The 23,842-nt window shown below is 41.4% G+C and overlaps 1 protein-coding gene across 1 annotated transcript in view; it reads left to right on the plus strand.

The window, feature by feature from the left end:
- The window catches only part of LOC122770968 (protein sidekick-1-like), a 262,286-nt gene extending 239,910 nt beyond the window's left edge, over positions 1 to 22,376 (plus strand). Inside the window, exons 31-46 of the mRNA XM_044028205.1 lie at positions 901 to 1,102; positions 5,428 to 5,531; positions 5,704 to 5,774; positions 6,558 to 6,696; positions 8,298 to 8,354; positions 8,488 to 8,589; positions 10,954 to 11,069; positions 14,597 to 14,783; positions 14,890 to 15,027; positions 15,123 to 15,284; positions 16,342 to 16,467; positions 16,880 to 17,044; positions 17,512 to 17,649; positions 19,744 to 19,864; positions 19,949 to 20,078; positions 21,264 to 22,376. Coding sequence (XP_043884140.1) covers positions 901 to 1,102; positions 5,428 to 5,531; positions 5,704 to 5,774; positions 6,558 to 6,696; positions 8,298 to 8,354; positions 8,488 to 8,589; positions 10,954 to 11,069; positions 14,597 to 14,783; positions 14,890 to 15,027; positions 15,123 to 15,284; positions 16,342 to 16,467; positions 16,880 to 17,044; positions 17,512 to 17,649; positions 19,744 to 19,864; positions 19,949 to 20,078; positions 21,264 to 21,569 — 2,264 coding nt within the window. The 3' untranslated portion in view covers positions 21,570 to 22,376. The remainder of the gene's footprint in view (positions 1 to 900; positions 1,103 to 5,427; positions 5,532 to 5,703; positions 5,775 to 6,557; positions 6,697 to 8,297; positions 8,355 to 8,487; positions 8,590 to 10,953; positions 11,070 to 14,596; positions 14,784 to 14,889; positions 15,028 to 15,122; positions 15,285 to 16,341; positions 16,468 to 16,879; positions 17,045 to 17,511; positions 17,650 to 19,743; positions 19,865 to 19,948; positions 20,079 to 21,263) is intronic.
- The last annotated feature ends 1,466 nt before the right edge of the window (positions 22,377 to 23,842 follow it).

The following is a 23,842-nucleotide window of genomic DNA, read 5'->3' on the forward strand; positions in this document are numbered from 1 at the left end:
TTCTGTTCCTCCGCATTAAAACCACTTGAAGCTCAGCTACTACTCTCTATGGGATGGCACAAACAGTTTGTTTGTTTTTTAAAACACACACATACATGTATAACACTGCAAGCACTACTACCTATACTTACAAATACAAGCATTGATGCTAATCTGGAGGCATGTGAAGGCGCAGCGCCTTTATAAACACGCCAACACCTTTCTAGTGAGGTTTTATTCTTTAACTTGTCAGTGAAAAAAGGTCAAGGCATCTGCAAACTTATCTCCATTACAAACACCCATTATTGCAATGGAGATAAGTCGGTGGGTATTTTGGCCAGTATTTTCCTTTTGCTTTGTGCATCTAGTGTGCGTCTTTGTGTATTGTTTGGGAGATAACTCTGTCATTTCAGAGACATAATTCTCCAACTGTGCAATAAATATTGTTCTCCCAAAAAGAAGAAAACAAACTGCCCAAACATGACTCAGCTAAAATGCTTGTGCTGATTTTTATTTACATTGTCTGTGCATAGTGAAGCATGTGATATGTCAGATCTCTGGATCTGATCCAGTGATTTTCACCAGTATCACACCGATACTGACACTGACCAATACCGACTTCCATCCCTAACTTGAATATGAATATGCTCATTCAAATTGAACAGCCACTCAATGTTAAACCACTAAAATATTGTATGTATGAATAGGTTTTATAATGTGTCAGAATATATTTGAGAGTTACTGAGGAAAAATGTGTTTCTCACTGTTTTTTCTCTCTTCACTTCCCTGTTCCTGTCCTTGCTACCACTTATTCTACCTCCTCTTTCTTCCCTCTCATCTCTCCCTTGCTCATGTCATCTCCTGTGGCTTCCTCTTTTTTCATCTTCCCTCTTTCTCCCTTATTTTTAACCACATCCACAGAGCGTCCCCAGCCACCAAGGAAGCTCTACATCCCGCAGGACGGGGTAGAGTCTCGTTCTCTCAGCCTTCATTGGGTGATAGGGAGCTCAGGCTCTTCTCCCCTGAGGTACTTCACTCTGCAGGTCAAACAGCTGCCCGATGCGGACTGGAGCACACACATCACTAACATCCCACACAACGTGACGGCTTGGAGCGTTGACGGGTATGCTGCACACATATACAGCCACACAAACACTAACCCACCATGCTGTTTGTGTGATCACACTGCAATTTATTTCGATCAGTCGGTCCATTGTTTGCTTAAACCTCCTCCCCCCCAAACATCCATCCGTCCATTAGCTATGCCACTTCACTTTTGAGGGATGCGGGGGACGTCGGAGCCGTTCCTGGCTGACAGTGTGCAAGAAGCAAAGAGAAGCCAGTCTATCACAGGCCTGACAAACAGACACATTTCATGCTCATATTCACACCTGAGTGCAGTTACTTAGAGGTGCAAAATGATGTAACATATGTGCAAACTCCACGTAGAAACGCTGGACAGCAAAAGCGTCAGCTGAAACGCTTCTCTTGCATTTTGAATGGATGTCAAGCGTCACGGAGCTGCATCGTGTGCGGTACAAGTTTGGAAATGTCCCCACAGGCGCTAGCCAATGAAATCATCAATCACATGACGTGTAGCCCAAACAGACCTCAGACAAGATTGTCATCACCGTCACTTGAGCAACCTTTGATGCGTAGTTAGCCATGACACACACTGCTAACCTCCGATTCAGACGAGGGTCGCCAACCGTTCGGTAAAATGAGGATTTGTTCCGTATTTGAAAGATAAAAGAGATTGCGTGATTTATATGAGGGGAATAATAAATAAAACCCTCCTCCTGCTATTAGAACCTCTCCTGTCTGTCATCAGAAAATGAGCACTTTTAATGCTGTCATAGCAACGGAGGCAATGATTGCAAGAAGAGTGCAAAAATATAACAAAATGATTGCATTTGCACAGCTCATATTTGGGTAATGGAAACTTGCATACATAAGAAACACTGTTGTAACAGCATAACTGCATCTTGTGATCTATGATCTAAGTGTGTAGTGTCTGGGGTTCTGTAGCCCTATGTAAAGTGCAGTATATCAGGTACAATTCAGTAGAGAAGGTGATTCCTTAATTTGTTATCAGGAAGTTCAGAACCACACGCCGTCAAGTGTTCAAGTGGTGCTTGAATATTAAATTGGCTCGATGCGTCAACTACAAAGTTCATTCACAACTGTTGTGGCGCGGAGGCCTATGTTGTTGGATTTTAGCCTCTTCTTAACATCTCTGTCCTGCTCTCTGCAAAAAATATTTGTTTTTTTTTTCAGCAAGACCAACTAAGATAGCATTTTAAAAACATTGGTTATTTCAACCTGACCTTCACTGCGGTCCAGGAAAAATTGAGACCACTTTTCTAAAGTTGAAGTGGTCTTGGAGCTTAATTCAGAACTAAATAATATTCTGATTTTACAATTTTCCCCCAGTATCCTTCAGCTCAGTGTCCTGTGTGTTTCCAGAAAGTGAATATTTAGGACTGTGTGTCATGAGCAGGCTTTAAAGGCACAGCTGCACTGTCTAATAGGGTACAGGCCTCATACAATAGTCAGCTTAGCCATATTAGGCTTCCTTGGAAAAAACAGTAATAACTGCTCTTTTGTTTTTTTATTAGATCTCATTTCTGTTAAGACTGGACCTGTTAAATTGTTAAAGCAATATGTGGAGATCCTGTAAGTTTTTATGCACTACTAGAGTGGGCAGAGAGGGAGATGCCATGAATTCTTAAGAACTGTATTTGTTTATTGCAAAAGGATTTGTGGAGCCAAAAAAAAAAAAAGGTTTGAACCTCATCATAATCACAGCAGAAATACAGAGTCGTCTAATGACACAGGCACAGCAGGACATGCACTGTGGGTTTTTCCCTGTCAATACTTTCTGCCTTCAAGCTTTCAAGGTTGTCTCTGCCATTTATCCACTCTTCATCTAATTTTCATTTTTTGTCACCACTTCCATCTATCCATCAATAGCCAGTGTGTTCAGAATCCATCAGTCATGCATTTCTTACCTTCATACATCCTCAAGCATCACATCTGCTCATCCTGTGAAAGAGGACTCCAGTGCTATTGAATGTCTTTTTTTTCCCCCCCACTCTTCTGTCTTTATCCCTCCGTCCTCTCCTCCTCCCCATTGAGGCTGTCATTATGGCAGCAGGTGACAGTGGTCAGACTCAATGGCTACTCCAGCAGCCTGAGTAGCAGGGCTATGATGAGGCTTATTTGTGTTTGTGTGTGCCTCTCCACAACCTATCACAAGACTATTTTCGGCCTGTTCTCTCGATGTGTCCGAATCAGCCTGTTTCAAACCTGCCTCAGGGAAAGTCGATCGGCCGTGATGACAGTGTTTGTGTTGATGCCGGTTTTGAGCTCATTCTATCACTGAATGCTTTCATTACAGTCCCAGATTGGAGGAATTAGCTTACATCCCAGCATGCTCGCACTCATACTTAGTTGTTATCTATCTGTAATTGTTGTTTTCCACTGAGACATCTTTGGAACCAAAACATTGAAGTCTCCAGGCTAATGCACGCACACCCACGCACACACACCCACACACACACACACAGACTTTCAAACACTGTCCTTAACATCCTCCCAGTGCTGTTGGTTCTCCCACCCTTGCTGAGCTTGGTCCTTTGATGTTCTATTCCTATGATATCCACAACCCCGCAGGGTCTTTTTCTGTCCCTTATTGGGCCTGGCTCATTATTATACAGGAAGATTCTTGAGCAGCTTTTCTGATGCCTGCTGAATTTCTAACTGGTCCTTTGCAGTCTCCAATCACTCTGTAAATAAAGTCTGGAGAGGACCCTTGCCGGTAGATGTGTGTCTGGAGTGAAAGGGAAAACTATATGTGTATTTACATTCCAACACTAAACGTGATTACACCGTGTCACTAGTTCGTTCAGAATCAGCTGTTGATTTTCGTATTCCTGTAGCAGCCTCTGCGTTAAAACCACTTGAAGTTCAGCTTCAACTCTTCTCTATGGGACGACACAGAATAGGTTTTTTTCAAGGTGATTAAAGTTCACTTCCACGGAAGCTCAGCTTCTCTGGGAGTCAATGGAGCTTCTGCATGGTGATTGAAGGAACTGTCTGAATGGCGGAACCAGTTTTTGATTGACAGCGTTGCAGAAACATACATGACAGCGGAGCCTTTTCTGCCTCAGTCCTGTGTCGGTTTTCCGAGGGAAGTCTGCAGACAAATAGCAGGTTGTTGTGTGTTATTTGCTTGGCGATATAGAACATTTTCATTTGTGCATTTACACTGTGAATAAAGACACTATTATAACATTTTCAGTTTTACATAATGATCACATTTCCTTGTTGTAGTTGTTCGTCTGTACAATTTACCCAGACCAGCAACCGCCACTGCATAAGTCATAGTTAATAAGAAGTTATATCAACAGAATTTTGAGGATTTTGCGGCCACCTGTCCTTTTTGTTTGTTTGTTTTAATCAATACCCCACAATGTTAAGGAGAGGAAGAGGTTATACAGGAACTGTGCAGCACTTTTGCTAAGCCAGACACTAACAATAGGTCTGTTTGTTAGGCAGATTATAAGCAAGTAAATTGTTTTCAAATAAATGCAATAATGTATGTAAATTAAAATTCTATGCTCATTAATGCGTTCACATTGCACTGGTAGGGGAGACAATTAGCAAGGGTGTATGATAATAATTATTATTCAACACTGTGGGAACTTTAGAGAGCACTGTAAAAGAAAAGCATGCCTGTGAGAAATGAGCAAGATGGCTCCCCAGTTACTTCTAAAGGGTTAAAGGTACCTGGTGGAGTTTTTGACCAGGTTTGTAATGTTTAAAGAACAGTATTCTCTGTATCTTATAAAAAGGTGTCCTTTTCTGGTGGAAAAGCCAGTGTTATCTGCTCAGAATCAGAGAAGGTCTTACAGATCCTCACAATTCTCTTTCATTCATCTGATGTGCAATTCAAAATGCTTCTCTGGTAACTGACAAGCTAATAATGAGACAGTCCAAGTATCAGCTGTGAAACTTTAGGAGACTGAAGGACAGCCCTGTAGCTAAGATGAGGCACTGAGGTGCAATTTTCACCTGTCGCATTTTTAATATCAAAAACTGTGAGACTTGCATTAACACCTGGGGGTATCCACTGAGTGCTGAGAAAAGTTTTTTACTGACAACTGTTGATTGATGATCGTAAGGCACAGCTGGTGTCGAGGCAACTCTTCAACAAGACATGCCTGGAGCTGTAGCAGAATTATAAAAACCTTGCACAGAGTCACTGAAGTAATTGTCGAGCTAAATGATAAAATCCCATTCAAACTATAGTGGGAAATAGCACGAGGATCCTTGTGCAACAAATCCAGGAGCATTACACACTAAAATGGAAATCTGTAAGTCTGTACTGTAAAAAAGTCTGTATTTATATGCTTTTTCTCCATCCCTACATGTTTCTTTCTATAGGTTGAAGGCCTTTACATCATACAAGTTTCGGATGCTGGCCACTAACGATGTAGGCGACAGCGTCTTCAGCAAAGAGACGGAAGCTGTGACAACTCTGCAGGATGGTGAGAGACTGGGACGCAGATGGAACAGCGGGTGTAGGGGGGGCTAAGTGGAAAACAAGGGAACATGTAGATGTGTAAAACATCACAGGGAGGAAGTGTGAGGAGGTGGATGTAAGCCTGCCTTTCTCTGTCTTTTTCCTCATCACGCGCTCTCTTTGTATTTTCTTTCAAGTGCCTGATGAGCCTCCAGTGATCCTCACAGTGAAACCAACAACTACTACCTCAGTTCTGGTGCAGTGGAAGGTAATGTTTTTACACAAGAGAGCCACACACACACACACACATATATATATATATATATATATATACACACTCAAAAAGTCTGAGTGCACTAACTTGGAGGATGATGCCCGTTTTGATAAATGCCAGGTGAAAAGAGGGCCTGTGACACAAGTGTGTTGGTGGAGGAAATTATCATTCTTTCTGATATGAGACAGACTGGACAGATGGAGGGACAGATGCCAGCCAGCCCTGGGTAGAAGAGAAAAGGGTTCAGTCCTACTGACAATATACCAGCAGGAGAGATGTTAGAGGGCAGGAGAGGCAAACATCGGCAGTGTCCATCAATGGAGGGAAAAGAAAGAAAAGTATGGAGTCATGCACAATGATAGGTGCTTGAGAGCCATGGTGATGTGCGAATAGTCAGTAAATGCAGCCCGGCAACTTCAGTGCTTGTCACTCTTCCTCCTCTGTTTGGAAGTGTCTTCTCTAGCGCCTTCTGGCCTTATATCAAAGCAGAAGAAGGCCGTGAAAAAACAAAGTCACCAGCAATTTCATCATCCTTTACAAGACTGCCAAAGCCACTGAAGCATTACTCTGTCTGTGCACAGCAGCCCTTTAAAGTAGACCCTGCTGTTAAAATAGTGCTCTGCCAGCCTGCCAGTTCCCTGCCAGGCACCAAGGAAATGAAAACTTTCTTAGCATACTGCAGAGCATCTATTCTTAGATGTTTCTATTTGAGAAATGGATCACTAATACTTCCCTGCGCCTAATATGAATTCTTTCTTTAACTGTGCACGTCTCCAGCCTCCTAGTGATGACAGCATTAATGGGGTGTTGACTGGATACCGGCTGTACTACAGAGAGCTTCCAGTAAACACCTCCACGTCCACTGAAGCAGAAGTCCAGACAACCAAAAACAACAGCACAAATTCCCTCATTACAAGTGAGTAGCCGCGATGACCATGCTATGCCTGTGTGCTCTAATATGATGCACACGTAGTTTTCAGAGACAACAGTGCCACTTTTATCACTTCCAATCCGTAGTCTCTTGGTTTCACTTGCTTGCAGACAGGAGTGGATGAAAATTGCTTTCATTGCCAGGTTTTATCCTCTGTAGCTGGCAAGCTAATTCGACCAATTTATTCTCTGACTTGTAGTTTGATTTGAATACATTCTATAACCGTAACACAGGAAAATGTCTTAAATACACACGCATCGACAACACACATAATGCAGTTTATTGCATTAAAATATGAAAGATTACGACAATTCGGTTTGATTCCGTTTGACGTGATAATGAGTCATTCAGAGTGGTTTCTGTTTCTGTACCAGTGTTGCTTGGTTTTGAAGATATTTTCACGAGTTAATGCTACAAACTGTGCAAGATCTGAGCAGAAGATGTAGGAAATGGCACGTATAAAAAGATCAGTCTCAGGATTCTATGAACCGGCATCAGGTCTTTCAAATGAAGAGCACTATGATTCTGCTTTGCTTACATTACACAGTTGTATTTCCATGGAGTTGGAAGTAAGATGTGGTTATAAGTGCAGTTGTAAGTTAGTTGGTCAAGCATGGTAATTCCTGCAGATCACATTGGAGCTAATTAACACATTGCTTAATGCATTATTTACATTTTTTTTGCTCACAGACCTCCAAACTCTTTAAAGAGTGAGTGTGACCACTATAGTCCCAAGCAAGTGGATTAATATTTAGCAATCATTTGTAGTAACAGTCGCTAAATTGTATTGAAAGGGTTTTCTTACGGGTGGGATTAGATATTTGGTGCTTTCAGAGAGCTTAGTTTTCATATTCAGTGAAGTATGGTCTAATTGTACTCCAATAACACCGTGTGTACTTTGTATATAATGTACAAACATGGCGTGATAGACTCAGTACTTGTTGTCAGAAAGAAACTTTTACATTACAAACGCCATCTGCTCACCGATGATGTTTGTAATGGGTTGTTTACGTTGTGTTTTTGTTTTGCTTGATGAGTCAATTCAATGAAGAAAAAACAAAAAAATTGAATTGAATTGGCCTGAAGTGAATTGGAATTAAACATTTGTCAATGTGTGACTGACTGTGTTGTTTGAAATCACACAGTTAGAAAATAGTTTGCACATGTTTAATAAACACACTCAGGCAGTACTTGAGTGTCTCTAATGTCCTTCTTATGTAGCACATTTTGTAATGTTGTCATTAAGGTTGTACGTGTTTAAGAGAAAGTAAAAAAAAAAAGATCATATCAGAGCAGGGATCAGGGAGGAACTGTGTCACTATAATGACCCTCACTGGGCCATTTTTCTCATCCACATCGCACATTGCGAGAATAAATATAAATATGCACACTTGCACAGTGCTTTTATAGTTCACTGAGTATCTGTATGACTAGATTCTGTGTCCACTGAGTCAGACTTTACTCCTGAAACATAAGTCTTTATGAGAGTCATCTCATTAAGCAGCATTCTAATTCCACAGTTTATTGATGAACGTGGAATATTTATTGATTTACTCTCCCTCCATGTTTCTCTCACTCTTCTAAAGCCAAGAGCACCTTCAAGACAGTCAGCAGTGCCTCACTAACAGAGTTTGAGTTGACACGTAAGTAACTCAAGAATTAACTGGGAAATAAAGCTCTGGGGATTTTTCTTGTTTTTATCTCAATAAGAACCGTGGCATGTGTTTGACTTGCATGTTGTGTGAAAGTTTTAAAAGTGGTCTCATTTCTCTACAGAGCTAAAGAAATTCAAACGCTACCTGATTGTTATGACAAGCTACAATATCATCGGGGAGAGTCCGCCCTCCATTCCATTCGAGGTGTCTGTCGGAGAGGCGGGTAAGTGAAAACTGAAATAAGCCGTAAAAGTTTTAACACCATCCGTATGTGATTTACATATCTTGTTATTGAGCACTGACACTGGTGAGATATATTGCCAAAAAAGCAGTTTTACTGTTGCTGTTGTTGTTTTGAGCTTCCCCTCTCCCCTGTGTGTTGTTAGAAAGTTGCATTTTTACTACATAAAGGAAACAGTTAGTTTGAAAGTCTTTTTTTTCTACATGAAAAATTGTAGTTCTCCCACCGAAACTTAAGGTCGACTCATTAAATCTGTAGGACTTCCAACCGTTATCACATGGTCGTCAGCGGCAGATGGAATGTATTTGTTTCCACTGGAGGTGGATCTGTTGAGCCCACCATGATTTCATTCATGGAACTCCATCTGCTGTGAGAACGTGTGATACGGTTGAAATCTTGAGAAGAAACTCGTAAATGAACTGAGAGTTTAAGGTTGTTTTGTCTCTGCTTTCTGTCTGTCTGTCTGTCTGTCTGTCTGTCTCGTCTGGTTCACTGCTCTTGTCAGTCATTGCTCTTTCCTGCTTTGTCATGTCCACGTCTCCTGCCTTGCTCCTCGTGCCCCCACTGACTAACACTGACTTTGACAAGCTTAGTGATGCTGTGTGTGTGAATGCCACCCAGAGCTGTTTAAGCTCATCTGTTTTGTTGTGATGGCCCAACCCCTGGTTTAACTTTCAGAGTCACAGGATGAGTTGTATGGCACAGTCCTTTAAATATAAGGCACTAGGGCTGCAGTGATGAATCGATCATTCATCCATTACTAAATTAATGATCAGCTTATTATATAATCAATTCATTGGTTTGAATGTTTTTTTTAATTAAAATAACTTTTCAGATTGTTCACCTTCTTACATGTAAATATTCTAGGGTTTATTTTCTCCATATAACAAATAAATCATTCAAAGAGAATCATTTTGTGTACAAAACGAGACATTTGAGAACATCATCATTTCCAGGTTCGGACCAAACGATTGCTTGAGAAAATAACCGTCAGATTATTCAATTTTGAGAATATTTATACTGCGGATTAGTCGCCGCCCTGCATGGCACGCGTAATTCATTAAAGCTGTCATTTTCTCCAAACATCATCACACATTCTTTGGAAATATATTCAGATAAATCACACATAGACACGTGACAACATGATTTATTAGCCAACCCAGGTTTATTCATATAGCACTTTTGAAAAATTATTGAAAAAAAAAAAAAAAGAAGAAGATTATTGCTCTTACTATTAGCCACATGACGCTGACCTCTCTGCTCTTCCCCTGACTCGGGGGGAGCCAACAGCTGAGTACACAGATCTGTTCTGTACTCTGTCATCCATGGTGATAGGACCTGCTTTTCAGAAGCTTTTGTGGAGGAAGGTTTCGCTTCTTCCTATTCTTACAGCAAAACAATGCAACATCACTGTCTTATTTTAGGGACAAAATACAGTGCCCTCTGCTGGATGACACATTAATTACAGAACACAGTCTCAGGGGCTTCTAGGCTGTATATTTTGACTTGGACTGGATTTTAAAGGTCAAGTTTGATTGTGTATGTGATAAAACGTGGCAGCATTGGCAGTGTATCTGAGGTAAGTGGTGGTATAAGCGAGGTCAGTGCATTCACTGATGAGCGGCATGTACAGAAAGGCTTTCAGCGCATAACCTTGCGGTGCATCGTTGTAAGTGGTGTGTACAGGTAACGCTGTCATGCCCACCTGATCACGTTGACGCCCGTCGCCGAGGAATAAGTGCATTTACAAAAAAAAAAAAAAGACCTGTCATCAGATGTCCCATCTGATGATAAAGAGCATGGTGGCGAAAGAGCCTCACGTGCCAGAGGAGGAGGTGCAGCAGTAAGGCCACGGCGTCCTCTGTGGCCTTCTCTTCCCTGTGGGCAAATGCAAGAGTGTCCAAACATGAGTGCAGGTGCACAGATTTGCACTTTATGATTGCAACACCCACACATTTTTGAAGTTTCTCTTATAATCTCACACTCTCTCTTCATCAGAGCAAGCCTGCATGTGTAATCAGTGTGTATGTGTGTGTGTGTGTGTGTGTGTGTGTAAAGTTTAGCAGGTTATACATATCACACTGGACTGAGAGGTGAGGATTAGCAGCAGGGTAGGGAGAGAGGAGGGAGGAAACGGCTGGAGGGGGATGATGAAATAGGGTGATATGGCCTTTTCTCTAGCCTCAGGTGCACACTGCTGGGTGTTCATGTATATGTTTGGTACAGTAGCGTAACAAGGTACTGCCTTAGGCCCGTTCTAATTGGAAGAATAGAGAATATCTTAGCGACTTCCTTCTCTGCACACACACACAGTAGCTGTCTAACGAAGCATATTTCCCGCTGCAGCTCCATCAGTCGCCCCGCAGTCTATTAAAGTGTCCGCCGGCTCTCCCTCCACCCTGGAAGTGACCTGGGACACACCCCCCCTTGAGACCCAGAATGGACTCATCCAAGGATACAAGGTGACACACACTCAATAACAAATACAAACATCATCGTGGCAGGTACACACTGTAACACAACACAGTAAACAAACACACACAGGCCAGTAGTCAGAGTATGAGTTTGTACAACACTGCTTCTGTCTGTATTTAAAATATCTCCCCTCTTGTCTTGGAGGGGTTTTGCTCTGCTGCACTTTCAAGTGCCCTATAGAGACAAGCAAGAGAGAGAGAGAGAATTAAGTTAGAAGAAGAATCTGAATATCCTTTAATGGTTTCAATATCACTCCTCTGCCTGTCTCCCCTCTTTAACTCCCCTATCCACCCCCTCGCTCTTAGTTCTTCAAACACAAGGTTATCTGTCCTGCTTTAGACACATTGATTTCTGCGGGAGTAGAGGGAGGAATAGGGGAGGAATATAGAAGAAAGGAGGGAATGTAATATTTGCAGAGTGAAGGAATGAGACAAGCGAGTGATCCCTGTAGAATCCTGATTAGAGAAGAGGATTGAGGGAATAATGTTTCAACTGCCAGAGATGGGTGGACAAAGGGGGCGTGGGGTTATGAGGCAGAGGAGGATAAGGAGATTAAGTTGAGAGAAATATAGGAAAGAAAAAAGAACGTTAAAGCAAGTTTGTAGGTTCAGACCTCTGTTAACGCCTCTTTTCAGTTGGATGAGCAGCACACACGGCAGATAGAACTAATGTTGAACTTCACTGCAGGATAATTATTGACAGATTAAGTTTACTGAAATGCCCCAAAGGCCTTGTTAAACACGCTGAGCATGATGGGTAATGTTCCACTTGATGAAATGCTCATCTGAGCGGCAAAAAAAAAAAAAACCTCAGTACAAATTAGAAATTCCTGTATCCCTACAAACATGAACTTTTTGTTTTAATACTTATACTCTAATACTCCATTCTGCCCTTACTACTTCAAACAGGCCTCTCTTGTGAATGAGACTGTGGGTCTCAATGAGATCGCCTGTTTAAATAAAGGTTAGATAAAAAATGTGTGTGTAATAGAAGTGAACTCTTCAACCAAAGAGTTTGTATAAAAACCCATTTCATATTCTTGCTCTTTCCTAATCGTATCTAATCATATCAAAATCATGCTCATTCCTTGCAACATAAAATTCTCTTGTAGACTAATGTTATGTGTCTCACAGTGATAATAAATACCAAAATAGATCCAAAATGGCTGACAAGATGGTTCTCAAAATGACATTCCACTAAACCATTAGAATGAATAATTGTAAGAGATATTGTCTCCTTTTTTATCCAAACTGTACAACATTTATTTTGAGATGAGTTAATGTGCATCTCATTATTATGAGAGCTTGCAGGAGGAGAGCGATGGTTTAATGCTGCCCTCAAGTGCTGCTCGCGAGCTGCTGCTTCCCAGTTGGACGTTGTAAATATAACTTATGATGCTTTGCAGCGCATTCTGTTAGGAATAATAACAAAATGGACCCTTTAAGTAGCTCTTGGCTGTGGTTTTACTTTAAAAACCAAACGGCTCAGAGGCAGTTTATGGTCCAGAAGTGGTTATTAAATAATTGTTTTACTGTATGTTACATTCATACAAACAAAAACAAAACAAAACAAACTAACACTGAATTGCCAAATAAAAACACGAGTATACACCCACTGCCATATATATTAAATAAACAAAAAAGGCATCCTTGTTAAATGGTGGGTATTATTAAATATCTCACTGCACACTGAATCTATATTTTTATACGCAAAACAAGTGAAATTAAGTTTGTGGTCACAATTGTGCAACCCAATGAGAAATAACATGATCAGTCTGTCTGTGTTCATCAAGGACACAGTTACATGATGGGATTAAAGTTTTGAATGAGTGCTTATCAAAGTCGTTCAATATCTCAGGTTTTGAAACTTGTTTGTCCTCAACTGACTTTGAACTTAAAGCTTTGAATAAATCAACCATAATGAGCCTCAACCACTGCTCTGTTTTCCTGTGCTCACAGTTTGGTGTTGAAAGCATTTGAAACATATAAAAATGGACATAGGTTGCAAAACAAGCTCCCGTCGCGAAGCCTCAAGATTTGTGCGCACACACAGTACAGCACTGTTTGCCTGTCTCTCCATCACATATCTGTGATATCTATCTATCACTTCACTTGACAGGTGACTTAATAAGGGCTCCAGTGTGTGCAGTGCTGACTTTGACGTTGTTTGGATAAGAAATGCGCCCGATATTTCACTAAACGATCCCCTTCCGGCCCCTTAAAACACAGGAACATTCAGCACCAGCTACAATAGATTTGACACAGCACGAAAGCAACCTCTTGATCGAGCGTGATAAACCCAGATCATGTCGGAGTATTGGGTCAGGACATTGTTTCTGAGGTTGCCCGAGGAGAATATACTCTGGAGAATCTCCGGTCGTCTCTGCATGTCTGAAAGCACCTTAAATGCAGGGTTCAATTGGAATCCTTGAAAATGAAGTGAGAATTTTGGAGAGGGTGCTTGAATGTGCTTGAAAGAGTGACTGTATGTCGTTCTCAACAGATAGATAATTGACTGAGTAGTTTGCTCATTAGTTGGAGGAATAAAATAAGTTGGAGATTCTAAATGAAAACAGTTCTGCGTGTGACTATGAGGAAACACAATTTTGGTTGCGTATAGCATAACACCGTCACTTTTATTGTGATAAGAAAAGTGAAATAATCATTTTGAGAGCATATGTATTCATGTATATTTATCATTGGTGAAAGGTGCTGGAAAAGCATGAAAATGGACCCTGGAGGTGCTTGGAAAATTTATGAATCCTGTAAATGTAGTCTGAAATGTAGGGTTTTGAGACAAAGAAAACAATGGTTCTAATCCCCAGTGAGTTTATTACTATATATTTGGACGTGTTCGGCGTAAAACTCTCTTTCATAAACCATTTCACGAGTAAAACACATTTATTATTAAATATGGTTCAGGACGGGGTCGTCAGGAGCGAAGGACAGATAACATATGATGCATGTTGTGCATTATATACTCTCACACAGTAATAAGGGAAAAAAAGAACACATATTGGCCATTTTTACACTCCGTCAGGGACCGTGGAAGCATGTGGAGTAGCCATTCACCTGTGACAGAGTGAATGCCAACAGGAGAATATTGCAGGGGATTTTGGCACATTTTCTGGGGGCGATACCCACATTCTTATCTGTGTTACTCATTCCACAGAAGCCCGATCCTTCCAAGTCATACCTTGTTGTAAAGGCGACTAAAAGAGGGGTACGCACATGGGGGAGGGGGCGATGGCAGTTTGATTGATTAATTTGTTCAATATGATTGGATGGTGTTTTTACAGGCCTGTCCGTTCCACAGGTGACTGACATTTTTTTCATTTTTGTGAATTAATTAATTGGTTACAATCGCGTTGTGAAGAGGATTTTAAGCAACACAGTAAAAAAATGATCCAGAGAACGATCTCCCACCCGAACTTTAATGGAGGAGAAGATAAAAAGGAGCAGGGGGATCATTAGGAACTGAGCCAATGTTAACAGTGATTATTTTTGTGCTGTAGATCCACTACTGGGAACGGGACAAGCACAACGAGACTGAGAAGGTGAAGGTGGTTTTTGTCCCAGATACCCACGTGCATCTCACCAACCTGACCAGTTACATGCCTTACCTGGTCACACTGACGGCCTTTAACACAGCCGGAGACGGACCAGCCAGTGAGCCACGCGGAGCTCGGACCCTGCAGTCTGGTACGGCGTGGGAACAGCTGTTCCCCCAAACTAGCAAGCATCATATTATGTTACTTTTTGTGTATTTCCTGCGTCCATCTTCCTTTCATTCACCATGTGTCTGCAGCTCCCAGCCAGCCCAGCTCCCTGTCCTTCTCAGAGGTGACAGGAGGAAGTGTCAACGTGTCCTGGGGAGCTCCACTCACTCCTAATGGACAACTGGAGGGCTACAGAGTGGTCTACCAGCCCACTGCTCCTGTGCTAGGTACACACACTCATATACAGCACACACACTCACACACAGTAAGTCGTGTTGATGACTAAACATATGTTACTGTTGAACTGTCTGTGTGCGAGCAGGAGTGAGTAAAGTTGTGACAGTGGACGTGAAGGGCAGCTGGCAGCGGTGGCTCAAAGTGCGGGACCTGGTCAAAGGGGCAACATACACGTTCAGTGTTCAGGCTCTCACAGTCAGTTATGGACCACCCATAAAAGAAAATCTCACTGCCCAGCCTGCGCAAGGTATGTTTATTCCATGAAATGTCAAAATTATAATCATAATAATGATAAAAACCCCTTTCTGTTTTTTGAGACGCTTTAAAATGTCTTGAATATCTGACCAAAAGATATTCAATTTACAGACATGCAGTAAAAAGAAAAGCTTTAACCACCAAGTATGCGACCATGCGACTAGAGGATTTTCAAATCTGCATTGATTTAAAAAACATAGGAGACCACAGACACAACGAAAATGAAAACTGACTTTTCAATGTTTTCATCCTGAAAAAGCGCAGACTAGAAGATCCAGGCAAGGCGCAGGACCACACACTTGGCGTTTAATCAAACAATTGCCGAATATAAACAGTAATGGAGGCTGACTGTCCGTATCGTCAGTTAATAGCTGTTGTGTGTGCAAAGAAACTGGATGAAGTCACCGCTTGTACAACTTGGCTTGTACATGTTACGGTTCTTAACAAAAGAATGCAACATCCATTTCCCGGTCAACACCCTCTCATTGGTTATTGTGGAGTTCTGCTCACGTCCCCATTCACTGTTCAGTCATAAATATCAAACATGTTTAATGCTTAGGTTTTGAAATTGGAAAGATTCTGATTACCTTACAATCACGTCCGTTAACCCCTCACACTACGGGATCATTTGGCCAGATAATCTGCCACCCACGACTGTTGGAAGGGCCAGATTATCTTCTAGTGTGGGGCAGGTTTTACTAACTTACTACAGGCACCAGTGTGTACAGTGCCAACTTTGATGTTGTTTGGATAAGAAATGCAAGAGACATCAGTAGAAATAGCTAAAATGACATTTAGTCACCAACAAACAGCTGAACCTCATACACACAGAGGAGTGTCTCCTTGTGGAGTTGTGGCTCCTGATTAGATGAAGTTTTGTAGGATACTGAAGAAGCTTCTTCTCAATTCGCTAATATTCTGGTTCAGTGACATCTGTCAGAATAAAATGCAATTAAAATACATATTTAACACGTATTGCAGTGACATTGGGATTTTGCATGTTCAGAAAGTATGCCACATGAATAACAATTGCGTGCATGTTGTGTTAGGCTCCCCCGGCTCTCCTGTGGAAATGTCCATCACCAAGACGTCCTCTGCTCTTAGTATCCAGTGGTCAGAGGGAGATATCGGTGCCTCACCTGTGACTGGCTACGTCATTGAAGCTCGTCCATCAGGTGAGCCTTCAACGCAATTGGCCTCACAGCCACCTTTTCGCTGTGTTACAGTCATTCCTTTCTTTACTCTAGAGAGTCGTTAAGTACTACCTTTCGCTAAACTTTACTAAGCACAGCTTTCTCTGGGGCTCATTATGACCTGCTGTGCAAATCAAGTCAGCAGCAATTTTCTAATAAAGACTACCAGAGGTGTAATACAGCATGTGGATGTCTGCGGGAAAACCCGAGACTGTGGTATAATTGCACTCCTTATAATAGTACATAAGAGCCTGGTTTTAACAATGCTTATCAATAGCACTGGCAGAGAGACCATCATCATCACAACTGCCTGAAATGTAATAAAATAATTTTTTGAATGATGACATTTGTAATTGTTCAAAGGAAGCTTCCTTCTTCTTATCTTTCCCTCCAGATGAAGGTGTGTGGGATTCCTTCATCAGACCCCTCCCTCCCAGCACCAGGTCTGTTTCAGTGCCGATGGAGCGCCTGAGGTCGGGGATCAGCTACGAGTTTAGAGTCATAGCTGTTAATCGTTATGGTTACGGACAGCCGAGTGCACCCTCTGCTGCTCTCGCTGGTAAACACACACACACATACACACACACACACACACAGCTGGAGCCATGCTCAGATTCAAACCCTTGGTCTTATAGTTGTCGACTTGAGGTGTGACTGGATTTTAATTCTGCTGGATTCACTGTTGAGAGTTACTGTGAGTGTCTTTGAATGCCTTTGGATATGTTGCCATCTAGAGGTAGACTTGCAAACTACAAGTCAGTCTTTTGTGTTAACAGTAGGTTATCTGAGTGTACACAATAATGCAAACAAAGGAGAAAGTTAACTTGTGCATGGTGATTTGTTTCAACTGTACATGTATTTTATGAAAAGTGGTTAACTAAGTGCCTCCATTCAAGAGTCAGGAACCTCCACAGACTGTGAGGAATATTATTTCCTGTCCTGTGGGATAAACTGCAGCATCACGATGAACCACAGCTAAGGGACAGTTGATATCTATCTGATATGTGTCCCTCTCTCTGCCTGCAGCGCTGTCAGAACGTCCCTTTTATGAGGAGTGGTGGTTCTTGCTGGTAATGGCTCTGGTGGGACTCATCGTCATTCTGGTCTTGGTCTTCACACTGCTGCTGCACGGCCACAGCACCAAGTTCAAGGCGTGTGGCACAGGTCTGTAGCATGTTTGTTCCACTGATCTCCCAGTTTGACAGACAAATAGCAGTTTTTCATTACATGCAGTGTTTTGGTGACAGATGTTACACATGGGAGCTTTAAAGAATATTTTTAAAGAGCAGAAACACTTTCATCAAAAATGAATTATTGTTCCAATTCAGTAGCCGTCTCTTATTCCAGGGTCTAGATCATGTGAAGTGTTGATTCGTCGTCCGGATGTTGTCAAAATGTGTCCTAATAGCCATATCCCAGAAGAATTTACCAAACTGGTTCAACACAAAAATCACTTAATTCTACTACCATTACTTCTACAACTGTGTTTAAACATAAAATATATTTTAGATATGTTTATTTTACATCAAATATGTGTAAATATACCAGATGTTTGGGATGTTGTGGCTGTTTAGCGCTTAAATCAACAGTCAGACTTCGAGGGGCAGGAGAACTGTGATTCAGGACTTTGAACTGTAGAGGGCAGCGTTTAGCCTCTTGGTGTACAGCCTTTCAGATTTAATAGGAGAAGAAGAAGGGAAACCCTGTGTGTTGTGTGGGCTAGACCGTCTCACTTCCACAGCGCGTGACTTCCGTCTCCTCCTGAGTGAGCTGCCGACAATTGAGACACGGCAGAGACTGTGTTGACTTCAGCCTGATATCTGCAGACAGCTGTCAGTGTTAGCGCCGCGACAGGAATAGACTAAATGAAGCAGAAGCCACACACTTCCAAAGTCTCACATGGTGCAGTTCCAGAAAGTAGCTCCTCGATGAACACAAATCATTCAATCTTTCTTCAGCTGTTTCATGTGATTCTTAGATTTTCAACAAGGTCACTTTACCGTCCTGAGTCACATCGAGTCACAACTCTTTATAACTAACTGTAACCATTATTTTCATCATCGATTCATCTGTTGATTATTTTCTGGGGTCATTGATTCGTGGTTTGGTTTAATCAAATGTGAGGGGAGAATGTTGTCACTCATGTTTGCTTTGTCCAGTGTATCTGTTTTTGCCTCTTCTTGATTATGGAGATATCACTTACATGGTCTGTCTTGGAAATGAGACCCCGTGTCTCAGTGGGATCACCTGTATAAATAAAGGTTACATAAAATAGAGGAGCAAAGAAATTAGGAAATATTCACTTTTAAGTAACTCTGTTATCAAAATAAAAGAAAAATGTGTTTGTAAACATAAAAAATATTTATTATAAAGATAAAAAAAAGTCATTACTTAGAGAATTGATTATTGTATCTAGCCCGTCTAATGTTATTTGTGTTCGGCTGACAAATGGTGGCACTTCTTTCAGTTGTGGCGCAACATTGTCATACAACAATGTCTTGAAGCGTCCACTGTCTCATTACAACAGACTACACCGTGACTTATATCTGAATAATGCAGCAGCTCACTTGTTTTTTTTGTTTAGAGTGAAATAGCCTCCGGCAGCCTTGTTCCTTCAGAACAAATGTAAAGTGTCATTTGAGAGAAAAACAAGCTCAGCTTTGTTACCTCACCATGACGATTTAAGCCAAACCCAATCCTGGAGCATTGACATTAAATGGCAGCTCCACTGTCATGTCAGCACAGCTTCAGGGTGGTTTATATAGTTTTCTGATTAAGTTTTTATGTTTGCTCTGCCAGGACATTTTACATGCAAAGGTAATTTGTATTAAACTAAGACAATAAATCTGCGCTGGAAAGTAACTTCACTAAAAATGACGTCAGTTGTTCTGAGACTTCATCAAGACTTTTAAAAAGTAATTGACAATTTATAGATATGTTATTCGTGAATAAGTAAAAGTACTTATACGGAGTTTCATTTTCACACACTGTACATAACACTGTTAATATTTCATGTATTTTAACTAAAGCTCTGTTCATACAAGATTCACTGCTTCACCAAACCAGACAAACATAGCAGGTCACATCTGGACAGCTGATAATCTGAGGTTGTCACATCACAAACGCAAAGATGTTGAATTATCTGGGACTTTTTTGTTATTTATATATAGCTGCTATTCCACATATCTGACCAAAGTGCTTTTGTTTGTCTGAACCCACAACATCTGATTCCTTTGTTTTATTTCTGTACCTGTCCAGGTAAGCACGTGTCTACGGTGGAGGAGTCTGTAACTCTGGACAACGGAGGATTCACTGCTCTGGAGCTCAACAGCAGGACGATCAACACCAAGAACTCCTTCCTGAAAAAGAATGGGACCAGGTGAACACACAGAAAAATGCATACTTGTAGAATACATCAAAATACAACATTAATACCAGACTTAATGTGTGTGTGTGTGTGTAGATCTCCCCCCAGGCCTAGTCCCGGTGGCCTTCATTACTCTGATGAGGACATCTGTAACAACTATAATGGAGCTGTTCTCACTGAGAGCACCACACTCACGGAGAAACCCACTGAGGTCTCAGAGTCAGAGGTATCCATCTCTCTTTCTGTCTACCCATCCATCCATCCATCTCTTCTTGCCTTCTCTAAACTATGTGCTCCCTCAGTCAGGTCTGATAATACTGCTTGATAGAGCCTCTTTTCACATGACGTACATTTGATTGTTTGTGTTCACGAAGACCAAACGGAGGCAGAATAATAACGACAACGAAATCAAGAAGTTACTCATTTCACCTTTACAATCACTGACATTTAAAGTGTAAACAGGTGTTTACAATGCTATTCGGTGTGTAAAAGTCTAATGAAACATCTGCAGTGAAAGTCTGACCCATGTTTGTTGTCCAATCTGGATCAAGTGTTAAATAAATGAAAAATATCTTAATAATACAATATTACTTACGGTGCTTTTCCATTATACAGTTCCAGCACAACTACTCAGTTTGGAATCCTTACTATATAGTACCTCTTCAACATCATGTTATACCTGACACAAACACAAAAACTAGTGACTAGTGACCTGCAAAGCATTTGTTTTTATTGTACTGAGTCATTAGACTCAGTTAATTAAAAGATATTGTTCACAGAATCGCACACAACTGAAATATGTCTGAATGCTGATTCGGCTCACGATCGCCGGCTTTCAGCAGTGCTGTCGCTAAATACACCAGACTCCTCTGTTAAATATAGAGATTTTAGACATTTGCTATGCAAAATGTTGCAGATTAACGCATGTTTCCAGGATTTTTAAGTCGTTTTAGCTGATCTACAGTTCGGCATTGTTCGGTTTGATCCTTGTGTGGGACGTCACACTCATGACTTCTTCCCACGACGACACGCTCTGCCAATCAGTGACCGGAAGTGTGTCCCGTTTAGTATCGGTGCAGAGTTGAGTCGTGCTGGGACTGTGCCTCTACTGAACAGAACCTCTATTGGGTTTCTCAAAATCATTCCTCCATTCACCGATTCACCGAGTAACAGACACTGAGTCGTTTTTGTCTGATGTGAGCAGTATTTTCAGATTTGTGAATGTGAATCCACATGAGCAGTGTAACATCACAGGACTATGACTGGATTGTTAGCAGTCAATAATGTTCATGCCCTGATTTGTCACATTTAGATTAATGTGGACAAATAAAATGACAGATATTAAATATAGTGCGGCGTCGAAACAGTCAGTATTTGTCTCATTGATTTCCTCATCTGTGTGTGTGTCCAGGTAACAGACAGTGATTATGAGGACGAGCAGCCCAAGCACTCTTTCGTCAACCACTACATGAGTGACCCCACTTACTACAACTCTTGGAAACGGCAGCCCAAGGGCCTGAAAGGCATCAGTGCTCCTTTTGGCTACGAGGAATGTGCCGCCGCAGACCCGGAGCCATACTACCAGACCGTGGTGACCCAGCACAGCACAGGCGGAGCGTACACACCGACGGGGCAGCCTGCGCTTACACACGTGAACCCCAACACCAACCCACCGGGATCACGTACCCCAGTGACGGGATTCTCCTCTTTTGTTTGACTATAGAGAGTAATTCTGCACAAAAGTGATACACACACACACAAAAACGATACACAAAACGAAGGAGGGGGGGGTCATGTGTGTTTGTTCTGGAGCAGAAAGGGTTGACGCCTTCAGAGGAGAAGGGAGGACAAGACGAGGACACTTTGGACGGACTGAAAGACGGACGGAAAGAACTAAACGTACACTTCTCACTTGTCTTCTCCCCTCGTTAACTAACATCGTCGCAGTGTGTGTTGCTCTCCTACTCTTTTACGCCTCTGTCACTGTGCTTACCTACACAGTTACTGTTTTCATGTCCACGCACAGTCACACCACAGAGGACACTCATGCCAGTTCAGAGACTCTCCTACGAGAGACGAAGCCGTTTGTGTAAAATGTCGAGGAGAGCGTTCAGCCCTGAACTGGTTGAACATTTCTGCACAAAGCCTCTTCTCTCTTTACTGTATGTACACATGATTGCACAAATACACAGACATTCTTTGATGCACCCCGGTGCGGTTTTCTTCCTGCAGGGAAGAGATGAACTTTTTAAGGCTGGGAAGAATTATTAAATGCCAGAAGAAGCTTTTATGGACAGAGTCACGTACCAGACACGAACGCCGTCAGCTTTAAAAGACCACCACACAGAGGAGAAGAGAAAATCATCAGTAATCATCATATTTGATAAAAGATGGAGGGGTTGGGTGAGGATTCTTCAGCACTTAAAGCATTCTCAGTGAGAGTGTTGTGTGGTTTCTGAGAGCGACATGTGATGTTTTGTTTTTTTTACCGTCTACTGCCTGTCGTCAGTGCACCTTATACCGAACCCCACATGCTGGTTATGACCGAACCTCTGCATTTCAAAATTATTCTGCTGAAGTTTAATTTTGTATAAGTTTGTGTGCTTGTTTGAGTGTGACACACGTGTGTATGCCCCCAACATGGATCATATGTCTCTGTTTAACACTGCAAAGCAAAGTGGTGCCATTGTACGTGTGTTTGTATTTTTAAGATGGATTTTGTACAGGGAAACCATTTTTACTTGTGTGCTCTTATATGTACAGTAGTTCAGCCAGGTCTGTGTAATTCAAAGCAAATAGTGAAACAGCACTGGAGAGAGTTGGCAAATGCACTGGTGGATTAACAGGGCAAAGGAGACAGAGTTGGAATACTTTCACAAGCACCATAAACGTAAGCTTCAGTGAACAAGTGTGGAAGAAGAATAGAGGACAAACACCCCGCCTCTGAACTCTGGCCTCACCTCCAGACGTCAGCCTGACACATACTGGATGTACTTTGAACCTTCTCTCAAGTGCAAACAAAAATCCTCCTTACGTTTTTGCTCATGTATGTTTTAAGATTCTCCACCCAACTACTCACATAGACGGTCAGCGAAGCCCCACCCACCCCCCCCTCACCCTGTCACGCTTGTTTTGAGGCTCATACAGCGTGTGAATAAATGGTCATTGTTTAACAGTGTGTCTGTGTGGTCCGTTTCAGTTCTGGTACTGTGAACATGTCTGTCTGCATCAACCACTACATTACATTACCTGAATTAAAGATGAGTCTGAAGATGCCTGAAATAAACTCTGAACATCACAATCGAGCTAAAAAAAAAACCTCTTTTAGCTCAGTGTGTGAAAACAGCTATTGTATTCTTCCCTTACATTTTCCAGAAGGTCATAGGAAGTTCTTAATTACATCATAGCTAATAACAATACTATCTTGCAAACTGCCATGCAGTGCAGGAATGAGTCAGATCGGATGGAAAAGTATTTAAAAGTGAATAAAGTGCTTTTTTCTGGTGGACTTTAGGTGGACTTTAAATATCCAGCATATAAATTGGCAGGTTAATACAGCAGGTGAGTCCGTCTTCTCGAGGGAATAAGAGCATTTTGGGCATCAAACTTTCTTTTATTTATTAATATATCATCATTCATGTATCATCTGCAAAATCAGTAAATCTGACAGCAGCTCAGCAAACAAGTCAGAAGACAAATAATAAATAAATAATCAAATAAAAGAGGGAAGCAGTACAGATGGATGGATAGAAACAAAGAGCAAATTGTGATGTCTCAGCACCAACATATATCACATTTTGCTTTACATGGAATAAAATGTCAATATACTGTATACACACATAAAATACTATGTGTGCTTTATGTGTGTAAAAGTATTCCGGACAATACATCATATTAAATACATAGGTTTTAAGATTTTGAAATAAAATATTTTATCAATAGGAAGGAAATAATCATTTATTTTATTTTATTTTATTTTACTTTATTTTC

The sequence above is a fragment of the Solea senegalensis genome, linkage group LG6, assembly GCF_019176455.1.
Source record: "Solea senegalensis isolate Sse05_10M linkage group LG6, IFAPA_SoseM_1, whole genome shotgun sequence".
Classification (NCBI taxonomy): Eukaryota; Metazoa; Chordata; class Actinopteri; order Pleuronectiformes; family Soleidae; genus Solea; species Solea senegalensis.